General features: G+C 46.4%; 1 protein-coding gene across 1 annotated transcript in view; it reads left to right on the top strand.

Annotated features, from left to right (window-relative positions):
- Positions 1–10,400, top strand: part of FBXL7 (F-box and leucine rich repeat protein 7) — a 388,279-nt gene extending 377,879 nt beyond the window's left edge. The window contains exons 3-4 of the mRNA XM_007092923.2: positions 379–990; positions 9,502–10,400. Coding sequence (XP_007092985.2) covers positions 379–990; positions 9,502–10,238 — 1,349 coding nt within the window. The 3' untranslated portion in view covers positions 10,239–10,400. The remainder of the gene's footprint in view (positions 1–378; positions 991–9,501) is intronic.
- Positions 10,401–19,860: the final 9,460 nt, after the last annotated feature.

Here is a 19,860-nt window from a genome sequence, read left to right as displayed (position 1 = left end):
TGGCCCTCGGGACGAGGCCGGCTGGTCTGTTTTGATAGAACAAGTGTCATTGAAGCGGCCGCCGCCGTTTGTTTACGGACGGTTTGTGGCGGCCTTGGCACCACGGTGGCGCGGCTGACTGATGGCAACAGAGACAGCTGCCGTGTGGCCCGCAGTGCCCATACCTGGTCCTTCCCGGAGAAGGTTGCCCGCCCCTCCTGGAGATGATGGAGGGTTGGGTGAAACGTGCACGCGCTGCTGCTTCCGGTGATGGATGCGGCCGGGGGGATGGATGCCCAGGAAGGGTTACCAGTGGAATGCGTGTGACGGCGGCGTCGGCCTCCTTCCCGGGGCTCCGCTGCGGCCACCCTTAACCCTTTGCTCTCTGTCCTTTGCCAGACTCCGACCTGAGCATGCGCACCCTGAGCACGCCCAGCCCGGCCCTGATATGTCCACCGACCCTGCCCGGATTTCAGAATGGAAGGGGCTCGTCCACCTCGTCGTCGTCCATCACCGGGGAGACGGTGGCCATGGTCCACTCCCCGCCCCCGACCCGCCTCACCCACCCGCTCATCCGGCTCGCCTCCCGACCCCAGAAGGAGCAGGCCAGCATCGAGCGCCTCCCGGACCAGGCCATGGTGCAGATCTTCTCCTTCCTGCCCACCAACCAGCTGTGCCGCTGCGCGCGCGTGTGCCGCCGCTGGTACAACCTGGCCTGGGACCCGCGGCTCTGGAGGACTATCCGCCTGACGGGCGAAACCATCAACGTGGACCGCGCCCTCAAGGTGCTGACCCGCAGGCTCTGCCAGGACACGCCCAACGTCTGTCTCATGCTGGAAACCGTAACTGTCAGCGGCTGCAGGCGGCTCACGGACCGAGGGCTTTACACCATCGCCCAGTGCTGCCCGGAACTGCGGCGCCTGGAGGTCTCGGGCTGTTACAACATCTCCAACGAGGCGGTCTTCGACGTGGTGTCCCTGTGCCCCAACCTGGAGCACCTGGATGTGTCAGGTAAACGGCAGCTGACCTCCCGTCGGTGGGGCCCTCCGGTGCACCGTCCCGAAGCGGGAGAGGGACACCGCTGCCTGGAGGAGGTCCCCTCCCCGATAGCCAGCAGGGACGGAGGGTGGGCAGCAGGGAGGCTGACGTTTCCGGAGAAACTGTCTCTATGTAATCAGGACCCCAGGAGGCCAGAGGTCTCCCTTTCATCAAACAATGCCAACTTCTTCTTTTTTTTTTTTTTTTTTAATTTTTTAATGTTTATTTATTTGAGAGAGAGAGAGGAGAGCATGAGCAGGGGAGGGGCAGAGAGAGGGAGACACAGAATCTGATGCAGGCTCCAGGCTCCGAGCTGTCAGCACGGAGCCCGACGCGGGGCTCGAACCCACGAACTACGAGATCATGAACTGAGCTAAAAGTCGGACGCTTCACCGACTGAGCCACCCAGGCGCCCCAGACAACGCCAACTTCTTAAAGGCGCTAGTGTCACCGTTTTGTCTGGCCGTTAAGTTAGTCTGACTTTTAAATAACGCCCTTCCTCCTCCCCATGGCTGTCACTTAATGTCAGAGCAACCACAGAAATGGGAACCAAGTAACTAACTCCGACACAGGCAGTTTAGACACCACCCTGCGTCTAAACTGTTATTGTTCCCCGGAGCCCAAAAGCTGTGTCTGAGCTGACTCTGTGCTCTGGGCTGTGCTCAGAATTGCCTGCCATCTTGCAGACACCGGGGAAAATCCATCCTGTCCAAGTGTCTCCTTATATTTCACCTCCACTCTCCTCACCCTTGGGTTGATTTTGTATATATATATATATATATTTTTAAGCAGCATTCTCAATTACGTAGTGCAAGAATCAGGCCCATCGAGGGAAGCCTTTAGATCTTTTTAAAATTGAAGGAAATCCCAGCATGGTTGCTTTGCTCGAAAACCTCTCTCCGGCAGGAAGAATTAAAACCCAGACTCACACTTTGGTGCCAGACGTGGATCCAGCCGGACTGACAGCCTTTCTTTATCTCCTTCACTGCCCAGTCAAAAGGCCAACATTTGAGAGGCTGAAATGTGTTAAGATGCATCAGGGAGTTAAAGAAACGAACGGCCTGAGCCACAACCTCAGGGATGGTTGGGGAGGGGTCAAGCAGTAAAAACCACGGTGACAGGCAAATAAACAGAACTTGGGATTTACAAGCATCTGAGGGAAATGAGACCCTCCAACAAAATCTGAAGGAAAAGTCCACTCTCTGAGCTTGCTCTCTCTTTCAAAAGCCGACATCTGAAAATATTTCAGATGACAGTCAATTATTTTTCGCAGATTCTTTCCCTTGCTGGAAAGCAACTCGTTTCTCCCCTCCTTCAGCTGGCTTCAGGACAAAACCATAGTAACCGTACGTTCAGTTAGTCATGAGCAGCTGCGGGCATAAAGAGGCAGGAAACAAAGAGGTTTTCTTACATTTTTCCTCCAAGGAATTCTGGAAAGAGAACTCATTGTGATGTGATGGAGACTGGTTTCAAAACTCTGTGATTTGGGACAGTTCACAGCTTTCTCTCGATGTGTTTCCTCTTCAGTTAAAAAAAAAAAAAAAGTGAGGAATTGGCTTCTTTAACATGCTAAGATTCTGAACATTGTGAGCCTGGTTTTCAGACACCTCGTTTCCTTTTCTTTTCGAAAATCAGATTAGAGAAGGCCTTGTTTTTGGAATCCCCATCTTTGTTAAAGGAGTTCCCATGCACCCTTCATCCAGGCTGCAAATTGTGCCCTCTCTTTTGGAGTCCTTTTGAAATTCAGAAATGTGGAAACTACTTTGGGAATGGAAATTCCTGGGCTTCTAACTGAGTGAGTGGACCCTGCTTCGCCCTTTTGACTAACCATTACGTAAGCCATGATGCCCTCCTTCTGTCTCACCCTAATTTGCAGAGCCTAATATATTTGTGGCTTTCTCACATGCCCTCTCTGTGACCCCCTGTGATCTGTGTGGTGATTATATACACAAGGGAATCTCTAACTCACCAAGTTAAGAGCACAGAATTCCAGCTGGGGGGGGGGGGGGTGTCCAAATGGTGCCCTCCAGTTTTGAGGGAATCTGGCAACATTATGTTGATACCGGGAGAAGCCAGAGGGCTGCCAGAGGTAATTTCCCTATGCCTTGTTCCCTTTGGTTTTCAAGTTGACCTTCTCGTTGGCAGTAAACTTGACTTCGCAAGATTCATCCCTGATCTAGAGCTTAATTCCCCGAGAGGATGTGAGACTGCCTTCCTTGAACCTAGTGTGCCCACCTTAAAAGCTATCTTTTCCAGTCATTGAAACTGACTATAACTAGCTGTAGGGTTTTGTCATGATCACGTATTACCTTGTATTAATATTTAGTCTGGGTTCTTCAAAGAAACAGAGAGTGTGTGTGTGTGTGTGTGTGTGCGTGTGTGTGCGTGCAAAGAGATCTATCTGCCGTCTGCAAGCTGGAGACCCAAGAGAACTGGAAACTGGAAGAGAACAGTTCAGTCCAAGTCCACAAGCCTGAGAACCAGGACTGCTGATGGTATGAGTCTCAGCTCGAAAGCAGGAGGAGACCCATGTGTCAGTTCAAACAGTGAAAGCAGAGACAGAATTCTCCATTCCTCCACCTTTGGCCTGTTCAGGCCCTCAACAGATTGCACGATGCCCATCCACACTGGGGAGGGCAGTCTGCCTTACTGAGTCCACTGATTCAGATGGTAATGTTACCCAGAAACGGGTTCACAGGTACCCCCAGAAACGTTGTGCCACGTGTCTCGGCACCTTGTCATCTACTCACGTTGACACACAAAATTAACTGTCACCATTAATAATATCTTTGAACGTCAATGGAATGTGGTAAAGCCAGGCAATTTTCAAAGTGTAAAACCGCGTAATTATTGCAGATGAAATTGCTTCAAAGGGTCCTCTTCCAACTGGAGACCTGGGAGTCCTCCTTGCTTTTCTTTTCCTGATCTTATACACAGAACCAGTAGAATCCTGTGCAGGTGTTTCTACTTGCCCAGTACCTTGATTCTCTCCCCTCTCCTCTACCTGCTGCCACAATGCATGATTCACTAGCCATTCTCCTTACGTTCATCTCAACCCGATCAACCGACCCTCCACACAACCAACCTCCAGAGGGACTTTTCTTCAGACAGCAAGTCAAACCATACATTTTCCTGCATAAAATTTCCAGTTGCTCCCCATAACCTCCAGGAAGAATTCAAGTTCTGCAGCAAAGCGTATACGGCCCTTCATGAGCTGCGCTAGGTTCGCATGTCACTTTTTCCACTCAGTGCTCCCCTCTATGGAGCCATTGGCTCTATACACGTGTGCACGTTTCTCCAAACACATCACATCTGTGCACACTGGGGTGTGTGGACACCTCTCTGGCTTACCTGCTGTTCCCTCATCTGTCCCTCCCCAACAACCCTCTTAACAGCCTTCTCATTGGTCAAGCTCTAATCCAAGTATCCCCTAAGGAAAGCCTTCCCTGCCTGACCCCCAGCAAGTTAAGTTTCCTCCCAGCTCTTTGCCTTTTGAGTACAGGCAGGTAAAGCATCACTGGGTTTTGCAATTGAGTATTTGTATATTCCCAGAGTCCTTTCTCTCAATTCATTATAAGCTTTATGAGGGCAAAAATGAGGCATGTTCTGTCTTTGCACTCGAGGATACCACAGTTATGTGAACTTATGTGTGTCAAAGTCTTCAGTGGTCATCTTGACTTCTAAAAGGTTCAGACAAAATTGCCATTGGTTAATACTCTAAACACGCATTTAGGAAGCTACAGTGGCTAAAACTTCCTTATCAGGAGAAGTGGTTTGGTTGGGAGATTAATAAATATCAATGGTTAACATAAATATTAAATATTTAAGTATCAAATAAACATGTATGCTCTGCTCCAAACCGTGTAGCAGGCATGCACTAAGTCATGACTGTTGTCATTGTTTTCGGATTGTCATTGTTATAAACATGCTTGGAAGTCAGTACTTGGTCTATGTTGACTTCGCCATCTTATATCCCAGAGAAGGTAGAAGTATTACCCCAATAACGAGAGGAAGTGTTAACGAAGATTATATTTGTGAAAGGAGAACCAAATCTGGAACTAACTGAAGAAACGCCAGAGATCTGTTCAACCTATATTGTTCATTTCCCACTGAGTACTATCCATACTCCTTACCCTGAGTATTAGGGCAGGCCCCATAATCTGATCCCAGTGGACCATTCCTATCTTAGTTCCCATCAAATCGTTTCAGAAACCCTATATTCCACCCTGTGGAAACTCGTCACAACCCCTCTGCCCCCCTGCTTTCTTGTCTCTCATATTTGCTCGTGCTGTTACTTACTACCTGAGCTCCATATTATGTAACCAAACTGCTCCGCTCGGTCAAGAATCCCCTTATAGATAATCACTGCTTCCAAGACTCCTGAGTCCTCGGTATCTAAATGTTCACTTCGTGCCGACACAGGTACAGTAAATCTCTCATGCGGTTCATCAGCTGCCCGCCATATCCTCGTCATTTCTTACCTCCTCTCCTATAACTGAAGCCCTGGATCAGGAAACGTTCCCTAGTCTGGCTGTACAAGTCCCATAATATTACTGAGTGTGAGATACCTCATCTTTAAAAAAGTAAAGGTTAATTGGGAGGATTTCTAAGGTGGTCTGCACCTCTGTAATGTATCAGTGCATGAACTAATCACAGATACTACCTACTCAGCCACGGACCAATTTATTTTCTTCTCAAGCCAAACCTAACAAGCCTGTAGGAATTAAGACCGAAGCTTAAATTTAAAATTACTGCTCTAAAACAATACAAGCATATCAAAGTAGCGTCTTCCACCAAAACTGAGCGTAACCAGTATTTCATTAAATTGGGGACTCAGTTTCAAACACAAGGCATGCATTTCCCTGAATCAAACACACTGTCCTTCCTGGAGTGCATCGGATTTTACTAGATATTTAAGATAAATAAATAAATAAGAAACCAGAACTAAGAGTTTAGGAACAAAGGTTGTCGTATGATCTTGAAAACCAAAGTGCCTTCACAGGCATCACAGATGGGAAAACCACTACTGTGGACATAGAAATTCCATAGAAACAGGATTACAGTTGCTCTAACAAAAAAAGAAACTCAAAACAAAGGACGATTTCAAAGCCGAAGTTGAAACTGAAAGGAACAACTTTCAAAGCAGAAGCTGAACCACCTTCTGCAAAACCACAGAGGCTACTGGAGCAGAGTGGACAGCCTGTGACGAGTCACAGCTTTGTTCTCCAGCATTGGACTGTATGCTTTACTCCTTCCTGAAATTCTTTGACTTGGTAGCACTTGGCTTTTGAACCTCATTACTCCCAGGGCCTGAATTTTATAAGAGTTTCCTGGGCAGCCTGCCAAGACGTGGGAGGAAAGTCCCCATTAGCACTATTATGTCACCACTTGGGAGCTTGGGTATTGCTTGAGCAGCCAGAGCACGGAGGTGCCTGAGGTGAAGCACCTGGCTTTGGAATTGCCAGAAGGATTCAGGATGAGCACAGAGAAAATGGAAAATATATATACACTTTATGTAGTGGGATGAAATATCTATCCATACACATTGATTTATGTTATATATTGATGGCACACCATTTATATTTATATAAAGACTGTACTGTAATATTTATATAAAGACTATACTGTAATATTACATATACATATATATATTACAGTATAGTTTTATGTATGTAAAATATGTATATTACAGTATAGTTTTAGTATATAAATATAAATGGTGTGCCATCAATATGTAACATAAATCAATGTGTATGGATAGATATTTCATCCCACTACATAAAGTGTGTGTGTATATATATATATATATATATACACATAAAGTGTATAATACATATGTATACATATGTAAAATATGTATATTACTGTATGTTTTTATATATAGTATATTTGTATATACAGTATATTATATATATTTATATATTAATATATAGTGAACTGAAATATATATTGAAATTCGTATTTCATATATGATTATATACAGTATATGATGTATACAATGTATAATTTATACACATATTCTTAGGGTAAGAATAGCTAGATTTAGGGAGATAGCTAAAGACATCTTCCAATCGTGTGAGGAAGGACAGAGTATTAAAGGGATTTCTAGGTCTAAAAAAAAAAAAAACAAAACACAAAAATCTTCCTAAGCATTAATTTCCTTATCAGTAAAATGGATTAGGAATCAGGTAAGAAAATGTCCATAAAAGCATTCTGTAAACTTCATAATGTAATACAAATAAGAGGCATTATAATTCATTGTAAAATAGACAACTGTTTTGCAGTATAAATATACATCAGCCATGGTCAAAGTCTTGAGGACATTTAAATGTTTGAATTTAAATTATCCTATCTAAGTGGGGCAGAAGTAACTCTAGACCAAGGTCCGCAAGTATTTCCTAGAGACTTATAAAGGCTTCAGGGGCCAAGGGGTGAAGTCATATATTTTGTGCATCCTTAACTACAGAGAGAAAACTCCTCGTCCCACCCCCCCCCCCCATTTGATGGGGGTGGGCCTCCCGTGTGCTGGGCATGCTTTATCCCTAATTTCCATCTGCTAGAGACATTTCTGATATGAAAGCCCTGGCCTGAGGGGAAAGGTCTGCCTAGCATGTGGGAAGAAGAAGGAAGTGTTATGGACTGAATGCCTGTCTCCCCCAAATCCATGTGGAAACCCTAACCCATGGTGTGATGGTATTAAGAGGTGGGGCCTTTCAGAAGTAATTAGGTTTAGGTGAGGTCATGAGGGAAGAGCCCCTATGACAGGATCAGAGAACTTGCTCTTCTCTCTACAGTGTGAGGATACAGCAAGAATGCAGCTGTCTACAAGAGGGTTCTCATCAGGAATCAGGAACTGAATTGGCTGGCACCTTGATCTTAGACTTCCCAGCCTCCAAACTGTGAGAAATCAATATTTGTTGTCTACAAACAAGTAAAATCAGTTGTCCTCTCTGATCTTCCTATAGAAGGTTCTCTTCGCTCTATAATTCACTCATTCATTCATTCAACAGATACTTAGTGAACAGCAGCTATGAACCAGGGATGAGGGGTACAGCAGTGAACAGCCCAGAATCCCTTTCCTCGGGAACTTATATTGCAGAGTGAGGACAGCAAATACATAAATGAACCAATAAATGCATCGTGCCACAAAGTGATGAAAAGTGTTGAAAATAAGTGGGAGTCAAGCCGGGGGTACCACTTGATACAGGGTGATTGGGGAAGAGTTGGCCAATAAGTTGGACATTTGCTCAGAGACCCAAGAGAGTGGGGATGGCCCACGGGGCAACCGGGGAAGCACGGTACAATGCATGGACATTGAGGCCCGAAGGCACCTGGGGGTGTCTGGGAACCAGCAAGGAGGCCAGTGGAGTCAGAGGAGTGGGGAAAGAGATGACGTCAGAGAGCACAGCGGTGCCGGTCCTCAGAGGCCCCCTCAGACTTGAGGTTTCACACATGGAGTGCCATGGGTGGTATCCAGAGGCTTTGAGAAAAGTGACATGATTCCAGTTCTGTTTTTCAGGAGAGCAGCTCTGAGGATAAAGTTGGGAGTAAGGACGGGGCAGGGATACTGATTGAGTCGCTAGAGCAATAATCCAGGTGACACAGTTGTTCTTGGACCAAAGAGGGTTGAATTGAGTCTCCAGGTGGCCACCTTATCTCAGATTAATAATTATGTGTATTTTCTGGAGTTTCCAAGTACCTCTGTACCCATCATCTCACTGAATCCTCAATATATCCCAACAGTAGAGGCACACCAGCTACTCATGTTCGTTGCATAGAGGAGAACCTTGAGACACAGAAGTTAGGCGTCCTGCCTGGGGCCATAAAAAGGCAGACCTGAACCAGCTGTGCCTCCCAAGCCAGCGCTCTTTCTGCCAACCCTAGACCATGGCCAACCCTAGACCATGGCCAACCCTTCTTGCATTACCTTACCTCTTTGACCACAGAGCTACCAGACCACTGCAGGGTGAGAAGCGGCCCTTAGGGAGCTTCCGGAACGTTCCTGGGCCAGGGCAAGATGTTTTACAAGCAGGGTCTCCTTTATTCTTCACAGCCACCTTTCAGGGGAACGGGATCATTCCCCCTTTTAAGACAAAGGAAGTGCTCCTTTTAAGCGATCACCCCTCATTTTAAGACACAGGAAGGACTGATTGGCCCGACATCCGGCAACTGGTGGTGGATGTGGAATTCAAAGCGCAGTTTTCCGACTCAAAAGCCCGGGAAGCCTCTGCAACCCAGATAACCGAAGTTGTTACCCGATCAGATAAACACGCAGGACCGGTTCTTGCTTTCCCTTCTCCGCGGGGGCCACAGGAGGGAAAGGGTAACGCCGGGGCCGCGCACGTTGGCGGGGCGGGGCAGCGGGACCCCGCGACGGTACCCCTCCTTCGCGGAGGGGATCGGGGCTCCCCCGCCCACCACCACCCCCCCCACCTCCCGCCTTCCCGGAGGTTCTCTGAGCGTGTGTTCTGTCTCTCCGTGCAGGGTGCTCCAAAGTGACCTGCATCAGCTTGACCCGGGAGGCCTCCATTAAACTGTCCCCCTTGCACGGCAAACAGATTTCCATCCGCTACCTGGACATGACGGACTGCTTCGTGCTGGAGGACGAGGGCCTGCACACGATCGCCGCGCACTGCACGCAGCTCACCCACCTGTACCTGCGCCGCTGCGTGCGCCTCACCGACGAGGGCCTGCGCTACTTGATGGTCTACTGCGCCTCCATCAAGGAGCTGAGCGTCAGCGACTGCCGCTTCGTCAGCGACTTCGGCCTGCGCGAGATCGCCAAGCTGGAGTCGCGCCTGCGGTACCTCAGCATCGCCCACTGCGGCCGCGTCACCGACGTGGGCATCCGCTACGTGGCCAAGTACTGCGGCAAGCTGCGCTACCTCAACGCCCGGGGCTGCGAGGGCCTCACGGACCACGGCGTGGAGTACCTCGCCAAGAACTGCGCCAAGCTCAAGTCCCTGGACATCGGCAAGTGCCCGCTGGTGTCCGACACGGGCCTGGAGTGCCTGGCCCTGAACTGCTTCAACCTCAAGCGGCTCAGCCTCAAGTCCTGCGAGAGCATCACGGGCCAGGGCCTGCAGATCGTGGCGGCCAACTGCTTCGACCTGCAGATGCTCAACGTCCAGGACTGCGAGGTGTCCGTGGAGGCCCTGCGCTTCGTGAAGCGCCACTGCAAGCGCTGCGTCATCGAGCACACCAACCCCGCCTTCTTCTGAGCGCGCGTGGCGCGCGCCGCACGGACCCCACGAACCCCTTTCTAGAAAGCAGCGTATGTAAGCACCGACCGCCGCTCGCTCGTAACGGCTCTTTCTTCCTGGAAGGTTCTTAGGCATCCGGCTTTTCTTTCTCCCTATGTCTGGCGGGCCCACAGGGGTCAAGGGAAAGAAGGGGGAGCGGGGGGGGGGGGAGAGAGCCCGGGGGAGCGGGGGGGGGGGCACGAATTTCTGTTGACAGCGAACCGGTTGTGTGGTCGGGTCATGCCGAGGCAGCGTCTCGTCTCCCGAAAGGTGTGCCTCGGCAAGCTGGCGGCGGAGTGTTGGAGGACGCCTCTTTTCTCTGTCTCTCCGCCCCTGGCCACCTCCCAGGCTTCCACGCGCACCCCCTGCGCCCCCGCCTCCACCCCCACCCCGCCCTCGCCAGCAGCAGCCACAAATCCTTCGAATAGTGATGCTCTCCGGACCTCCTCCCCCTTAAACTGCTTCATTGGCCTAAGCCCTACCCATCAATCCCACACCCAGGCAGATTCTCCTTAAAGAATATACAAAGTGGTATATACAAAGTGCTAACGACCCTTTTCTAAAGAATCACTTGTCCAGGCAGCACGGTGCAGGGGAGGGAGAGGGAGTGGGGGCTGCATTCTTCCCCCCAGCTCTGCCGCTAAATAGCTGTGTGACCTTGGGCAAACCACTTGACCTCTCTGGGCTTCAGCTTCCAGCACTGAAGCAGAGGCCACCCCTGCCCCAAGATCCGCTCCCTTCCCATTTTAGAACTGAGGAGACAGAAATGTCAATAAACAGGAGCACTCTGGCCTGGACCGTAGGAGGCATCCACCTCTTCCAAGAGTATTGGTTTTGGAGGGTGCTTTCAGGAGATTCAGAAGTGCCAGCGTGAATGCCCTGTAGTTCCTTCGCTCCAATCCGAATGTCACTCCACCCCTGTTTATTTTGGTGGGTGAGTCTCTTGGGCACCTTCCCTGTCCCCCTAGGTGGATCGTTTCTGTGACAAGGGCTTCCCACATCGGTGCACCCCACGCCATCTTGTGGAGGCAATGGGATCCCTACGCACAGCACAGCCCATATCCCCAGTCAAGGTGATCTTGCTGAGTGTTTTCAAATAGGAGGAAAGACCCTCGCGATTTTTAATTAACAAGGGAGGCCCAAGAGAACGCATGTCTTCCAAGGTTTTTCCAGTCCCTCTCAGTGCACCTGTGGCCTGCATCAGGCAGGTCTGCCCGGCAGCTGGCAGGAACAGGCCTGTTGGTTCTTTGTCATTCAGATCACATTTCGACCTTTCTCATCTATTTATTTCTTTGGGCATCCAGACATCATCGCATGAAGCCTGTTGGGGTTAAGTCGTAAGTGTTTAACGGTGCAGATTTGCCACCTCGGGTGCCTTCTCCCATGGCTCTCTAAATGTTCTCTGTCCAAGAATGCACAACAGACTTTCAGGTGTTTAAATACTGTTCACTCAAAAATGTCAGGCAAATGCAAGAAGGAAGTTGATACAACTCAGGCGCCGGTCCGCCAACCAGGCCCTTGGAATAGAACGTTAAAATTATTGCCAAATAGGAACTTTAAATGGCCCTATTTGGATGGCGATCCATTTGCTAGCTTCATGCGTGTGAGATCAGGATGCCAGAAGAAAAGTCCGCTGCTCATTTTCATGAAATTTAGTTGCCTTTGGTTAATCCACACATGACTTTTCCCAGATTATTCTCTAGCCACCACTCTCCTTCAACACTATTCAAGTACCCAGCCATTTCTTTCTCAAAGGGTCCATCGCCCCAACCCAGAACCTCTGCATCTCCAAGCCAGGTGTATGGAATTTGTTTCACATCGAGCCCACACGCAAGTCAACAGCTGCACTCCCACCATAGGCTCACTGTGTTTCTTTGTCTTATGTTGGGAAGGAAAAGATAGAGTGATGTGGCACCTGCCCAGGGGGTTTCTCTCGTGCGTCATATGACATCACCTCCTCTGCAGTCAACATCGCCAACAACTTAGTGTGCAATCGATACTACGTGCCACGGGGGAAAATGAATTGCTTGGCTGGGAATAGTATCCTGGCGATAGCACAGGGTTTAGAGTCATGGATGAGGTTGAAGGTAGCATTCCCCTGCTCTGTGACTGTCTAAAATTTCAGAATTTGAGAGCCAACAAAGGATTGTCCCTACCCCTTGGCACCGGGGTCTTCCAAGTGGTATTTTCATACTCCCGGAATGAGAAGAGAGATCCAAAATGGCTCCCTGAACCAGAGAATAGGTGTCCCATTAAAAATACCTTTATCACCATCACCTGACCGCATCACCTAAACTGTCTTCCAAACATGAGTCAAAGGTGACCTCTACATTCATTGCCCAGCACATGCTGTCTTTCCCCGTCTCTCCCTTTTCCCCGTCTTCTCTTCATCCGCTTTGCCTCCACTTGGGGTGGGAATCTATGGCAGAGGTCACTGGGGAAACAGCTCAGCAGATTTTTAGAGACCAAGCAAAAGGCCTCACTAGGAAATCTCTCTGTTTTAAAACATTGCTTCCTTCCTGCCTCTGCGAAAATGAATGCTCATTGTTGTTTTTTTATTTCTAATGTTCAATCACTGCGTGCTGTATGACTCTAGAAAGCCTTAATTTACTACCACCAAGAAATAAAGCAATATGTTGGTAATTGGGTTAAGCCTCATTTAATACCCTGGCCAGAGGAACATGGTGTTCAGAGAGGGACATCCAAGGGCGAGCAAGCTCTCTTCTGAAGTAGAGAGCAAGTCAGGTCACTGCAGCTCTTGTCCACTTAAAGTTGCATTTTGTCATTTCCCTTGGTTCAGTGACTGTGGCTGAAAATTAAGAGGCGGGTGAAAAAATCATTACCTTCACAGTTTGGTTCAGGTCTTCAGTTCCTTAACCCAAACTCTTGGAGTCAGATGTATTTTGGAATTCATAATTTTTTTTTATATTTTAGGAAGCTACCTGTGGTGTATTTTGCAATACCTCTAGCAGAGTCTAGAACAGCACCCTTAGTCAAACATTAGTCAAACATGTTAGCAATAGGTACAAATAGTCACACTGTGTAAGATTATTAGAGACTATAAAGAGCCTTGCATCCATTCAGGTCAGATTCTGTCACCAAATTAATTTGCACCAAACACAATGGAAAAAAAATCTATTCTTTCAGAGATTTCCAGATTTCAGAATTGTGGATAAGTAACTGTGGACCTGAATGTGCTTCCCCTGGCCCTAATGCAAACATTGGAGTAATCTTCAAAATTATGCTATTGGTTGTTATAAATCTTTTAAAAGGTCTTAAAGCATTAAAACCGCCTAGCAGGGAAATATGGCAACTTGATCTAAAAGGAAAAATTATAATTCAGTTGGAAAAAAGAAAATGCCGATTGTCTACTCACCAACACCTTTAGATCCAAGAAATCAATAGGGCAGAAAGCAAGTACTGAGAGACGAATGGCACACTTCAGCCTTAGCAAGTAAAAAGGTTTTAAGAGATATTGATTTTAAATGTATTTGTCCTCAGCCTTCTTCGGGTCCTATGTCAGCTGTTTAATGACTGTCACGTTAACCAATAGGACGGTTAACTACCTGGGAACATTAAGGTGAGGTAGCCCCAGGCGGCTCCTGTCAAGATCCCAGAATAAAGCCAGCAGTAAGTAAAATGCATTTGTCCTTGAGGTTCATGACTTCTGAGATTGACATTTGTTCAGAATTAGCAAAAGTCTTCAAGAAACTTGATATCCAAGAGCGTGCGGCCTGAAACCACACAGGTCGGACATTTTTAAGAGGAAAAGTAACTCGATGACATTGCTACCCACGTCTAAGTTTTCACAGAGAAGTCACAAAAACTGGTACATTTGTTCAAGAGCTAGCAGTCATGATTGGTTAAGAAAGACATTAGTTTGAAGAACTGCTGAATCGACAGTAGGGGAGGGGAGAGAGCATATTTAGAGACCTGGTAAACACTGAAGTGAAAACGTTCATACAGACGATCTGTGAAATCAGGTGGGGTTCCCTCTTGCATGCTGTTGGTCAAGTGGTTTCTCCTCGATCCATTCACCAGACATGGTTCTTGATGTTGCAGGAAGGGAAGGCACGGGGGAAGGGGCGTGCCTGTCCTCATCTGTCTGCGGTGGATGCTGATGCTACCACTGAGACGCCCCCAAACACAGCTCTGGGTGCCCAAAGAGCAACTCAGGCACTTTCATTAATGGCCACCTGGTGGGTCGAGCTGTTCAACCTGGGCGGAGAAATACTCCCACGGACACTCAGATTGGGGGCACCCCGTCCAGGATGTACCTGGCATGTGACTGTTCCTCCTTTTTCTCTGAGTGCGCCATTCTCCCCTAAAGTCACAGGTCCGTTTTGTAGAGGCTTTCTCCCCACCTTCAAGCCACCAGATCTCCTAGGATCTGCTAAACCCACCTGGGAAGGAACATCTCCATTTGGAAGCTGGAGGTAGCCCAATCCCTGCCTGTCACCGGCACCATGTGGCATCTCCAGCAGAGCTATCCCAAGAAATATCTGCAACTAGGATGCTGGTCTTGTGAACCACCCAGGAGGGCTCCCTTTAAACTCTGAATTCTTGCTCAGGTGTTAGCGACCAGCATCATCCAGGTACCAAGGATGGCCTTGAAGATCACTTTAAAAAAAACAAAAAACAAGAAACCTTGACCTAAATATTTCCAATCTAGCCATTTCTGTACTGTGGAATGTTTCTCTTTGCAGTCACTGAGCTACCGAGTTTTACACTGATGAGATCAAGATGTCTGAACTCTGTCCTGACCCATGAGGATCAGGGTATGATGGAGACAGGAAACTACAGCCATTCTCCATAAACAAAGGATGCCCAGGGAGTGCCAGTCATTTTCTTCTGAAGGAGCAGACAGTACCCGGCAACCTGCAACCCCTCTCCAAAGGTTTATCGAGCTGGTACTATGATAGGATCTGGGTAGATAAGAGATAATATCCTTACCCCAAGTGGAACCTTGGATCAAATAACTATACTATCATGTAATGAGCTGTAGAAGGGGAAGGGGAATATAAAAAGGACAGAGGCAACACCCTTTCATTTATTCTTCCAACAAATAATTTACTTAGAACTTAATATGTGCCAGACGCTGTGGTGGCACTAAGAGTCTTCCCCTGATTGAGTTTACCCAAGAAGTAATTTTCGTCACCCTATGGAGAAGAGTAAGCACTTAGGGACTCATCTCAGAGGTAGGGACCCTTGAACTGGACTTCATAACTCCGTCAAGGGGAGCATCACAAGCCATGGTGCACTTGAACATCCACAACAGCATACATGGAGCCCACTCAGGAAGACAATATTTAATAAGGCTAACAAAGCAATTTCTCCTTACCATAGGTTAACATTATCATAATACTAACTATACTAACTCTAAGTTAACTTTGTTAACTTGAGGTAGTCATACGGAAATAGCAAGTTCTGTTCTGTTCTAACATCATCCCACAGCGTAACTCCTGGGTACACATACACATGCTTTCATACACACACACACACACACACACACACACACTACTTTAAAGAGTGGGGACGTTCTGTGAAAACAACCCTGCAACAAAATTTCTTGAACAAACTCTGACAAACCTCAACCAGCTTGACTGTCCTCCCAGACAGCATACATGGTAACAGTTCAAGCACAGTCGCATGCCTGAGAACCTGCAGTCAGGATTTCTCCAGAATCTAGCACAGGGAGAGGATGCTAGAAGCCCCTTCCCTCAGTTATCCTTGGATTCTTCAGCCCACATAAGTGCTCTTTGGTACCACTCCAGTTGTTACATGTTTATGATGGGAACGGTCAGAATAATTGAGGCTTCTCAATTTACCATGCCCCTTTATTGCAAACCAGTCCGTGTCAGTAATGTCAAAAATATCAGATGGCCCAAGTAAAATTGATTCAGTAGCCATTAAAATTGGCAAGAAATTGATTTTGTTTGTAAATTCGCTGAGAATGGGTTCTTTGAAACCTCAAATACTATCAGGCTTGTGAAGGTGAAATCATCTGCCACAGTAAGAATTCACCAAATGACGGAAGCAATCAGAAAATGCGAGGGTGGTGGCTTTTAATTTCTGTTTCACTGCAGTGAGACACAGCCATCCTTGTGGTTTTCCAGAGCCCCGAATGTCTTCCGGAGTTTGAGAAGGCATATTAAGGCCATTTCCAGATAAGCATGCAAAAGATAGAGGGAAAGAGATTTCTAACTACAAAGATTAACCAGGCATCAGCACTCCCTCTTTCTCCAAACTTCTACCACCACTAATGAACACAGCCACCCTCTATAAGTTTTTTTTTTTTTTAATTGCAGGTTTCACATCAATAATGTATTTAAACAAACATCATGGTCTTTTTCATTTCTGAGAAAGTAGATAATGGGACAAAACTGTCACAACTGATAAATGGCCTTTCTTGTTTTATCTCAAAGCCTTTCTTTTGGAGATGGAGACCAAAGTAGATATAATTACCTTTGTAGATTTCTACACTTTTCATACTTACAGGCTAACTACACAAATGCATTGGATTTCAACTGTACAAGTCTTCATTTTTGCAATCCCTCCCCTTAATAATGAAGAAATGTGAGAAGTGTTGGGTTTTCATGCTCCCTGGCCACTTAGTAAAGCCCCTAAAGAGATCATTTTGCTGAACAGATTCTGCTCTTAGTAAGAAAACCAGAGAGGGAGAATTCACACCATTTCTCTTTTTCTCATTACAACCACAGAGGCCAATATGTGATTTACGACAGAGTTGATCTATATGAATGGCGTCTGTGCCACAAAGGCTTTCCATTAGCAAGTTGGACTGTGAGACTCCAGTTGGCTCTATGTTCATAATTTTAAAATATCCAAAGAATAATGACCATGGATGCACTGGAAGGCTGGAGACCAAAAGGCTGTAGATTTAAAGAAAAGAGAGAGAGAGAGAGAGAGAGAGAAGCACTTAAATAATGAATGACCTCTTGCTCACATAATGAAAACCAGAGTCTCCTCCGGATTTCCAAGCTGGCATTGTTTCACCGGTGCCATCGCCTTAGGGCTCCTGTGTGTAATGTTTCTTTTAAAAATAGTGCACAGAGGAAAGCGATGGGAAATACAAACATTGCCACGGGAGAGCCTTAGCCTCCCTTCCTTTTCAAACTAGTGTTTAATCCCAAATGCATGTGGCAAAATAGTCTTGAAGGTGATCGAGTTATGGAAGGACTCCTTTTGCGTTTACAAAAAGAAAAGCCACACGTTCTCCAGTGCTGAAGTGTTTCTGTTTTTTTAACTTCCCTCACGCTAACTTCGTTGGCCTTGTGGCTCTAATGCCTAACTGCTCACGGCCAATAACTTGTCCCGTCCAGGAAGAAAAGTGACCTTTCTTACCCGACTTTCTGAACAACGCAAAGAACTGTGTCAGGCTGCCCCATCGCAAAGTTCCTCTCCAGGGCTTGGGAGCCCGATGTTAACCCTGGCGGTAGCTGAAATCCAAGAACGGTCTTGGGGAAATCTGGCTAAAAGTCTCCTTTGGCTGAAACTAAGTCACCCTTGGTAATTCTTAGGGTGATAGCAGATGCAAATTTTTAAACTTTTTTAAAGCTTACTCCTTCTTGACTTTGAGTGGGATTAATTTCATGTACTTCTCTCCCTTTGCATAGCCCTGTCCATTACATTTTCTGTGGCAACTGATGAAATAGAAATTCAGGTTTGAGTTCTCTATGTTTTTTGTCCTGTTTGTTTGGGTTTGGGTTTGTTTTTGTTTTTAGTTGTACACACAACATGGGTTTGGCCACTCTTGGGTCGTCTGCTACTGTCAGACAGAGACGTGTCCCTGTGGGGGTCTATGGTGATTTCAAAGACCATCTTGGCAACATTACTCAGTGTGGATAGCCCAGTGTCCAACAGAAAATATCACTGCTGGAGCACAAAAGTTAATTTGTCAGGGACATGGAACATTTTTGGACATGGTCTTGGAAAAATAAAGACCCTCAATCTGGAAGACCACAGAGGTCCACTCTACTCCTGGCAGGTGAATTCCAAACTGTAGGCAGAGAGTTAATTACCCCGTAACTATCGCTTCTCGGCCTTTTGGCTAAGATCAAGTGTACTCCATAACTATAAACAATAAGTTTAACAAATTGCGGGGGAGGGGCTTGGGAGCCAACCAAAAACTTCATGGTCTCTTTGTAGATGTTCACTCATCACTCATAGTTTCCTCCTCTTTTACGTGGATGTTCCTGCTTGTGCAGCATTTACAATGATAAATTTTGTTGCTATTAGAATCCAAGGACCCTCAGGTAAAGGATGAGTGACAGCAAGTTTTTGAAAACTGTTATAAAACTACAGATAAGCCCTCTAATAGATGTGGTTCAATAATTTCAAAAAGCCACTTAGAGAAACGTGTCAGGGTTCTTTACGACATTTTCTTTCTATTAGAACATCACAGGAATGAGGGGTTTGTAAGTATCGTGTCATGTTTTTAATGACCAAATATATTCTTTCTATATGTCCAGTAAGGGACTAGAAATACAAACAGCTGCATTTTTTAAAACATTGCATTTCACTTTGCAAGTGTTCTGGCTTCGGGGGAAAGGATCGTGATTAGAGATTTCACATTTCCATTTGCCTTGTCATGGTAATACCCGCTGCTCCCACCGCATTATAGAACTGAAAAATAAACCCTTTCCCTTCTGTTTGGGTTGTAATGGATGCAACAGACACGGACCGGGTGGTAGAAAAGCTCTAGATATCATTGATCATATTCCAAGATATCATTAGCATAGAAATAACTTAAATCTGCTTCAAGTGAGTGTCAAGAAGCTAACCTCAGTAGGATCTATGCACATCTGAACACCTAATCCTCCAGAAAACTGCTTTAAGCCACCATCTTTGTGACTTAGCAGAATCCGAATAAAGAGTAGAACCACTTGCAGACCACCTTCCTAACTTTCCGCAGGCCTCTGCCCGCTACCCTAATCTGTATTAACTGTTTCCGAATGTCCCTGGATTTACCTTGGTCCAGCATTCGGGATGTCTCCAAGGGGCTTTCTGAAATAAATTCTTAATGTGTCCCTCAGCATTTCTCTTGATACAGAAGTCTGCGTGGTAGCAGAACTTCAATATGGTCTCATACTAAGAGAAAGCCTCACCCTACAGACCCCCACAAGAGAGAACAGATAGATAGATAGAAGATAAACAGTGATAGATGACTGATAGATAGATACATAGATGATAGGTAGATAGAAGATAGATAATGATAGATGATAGATAGACATACATAGATGATAGATAGATAGATAGATAGATAGATAGATAAATAGATATCAATAGATACCTATACATACACATATGTGTATATACTTAGAGTACACAGCACTGATGCCATTTCATAAAAGTTTCCGGGGTTCCTGAAACACTCACTTGCTTCATATTTTATTTAGCTTCATGAGACACATTAGCTTCAAGGCCCAGAACGAAAGAGCAACAGAACTGCATCTATCAAAAATATTGAGCATTGCAGCTGCCCTCCCTTTTTGTCAAAATCACTCTAAATCTTGCCAGTCTGTCCAACTAAAAACAATAAAAGAACAGAGATATTCTACCGATGCTGGAATGAGGACAAACA

This window comes from Panthera tigris, chromosome A1 (genome assembly GCF_018350195.1).
Source record: "Panthera tigris isolate Pti1 chromosome A1, P.tigris_Pti1_mat1.1, whole genome shotgun sequence".
NCBI lineage: Eukaryota > Metazoa > Chordata > Mammalia > Carnivora > Felidae > Panthera > Panthera tigris.
Note: the sequence above shows the minus strand (reverse complement) of the source record. Positions and strands in the feature narration are given on the sequence as shown.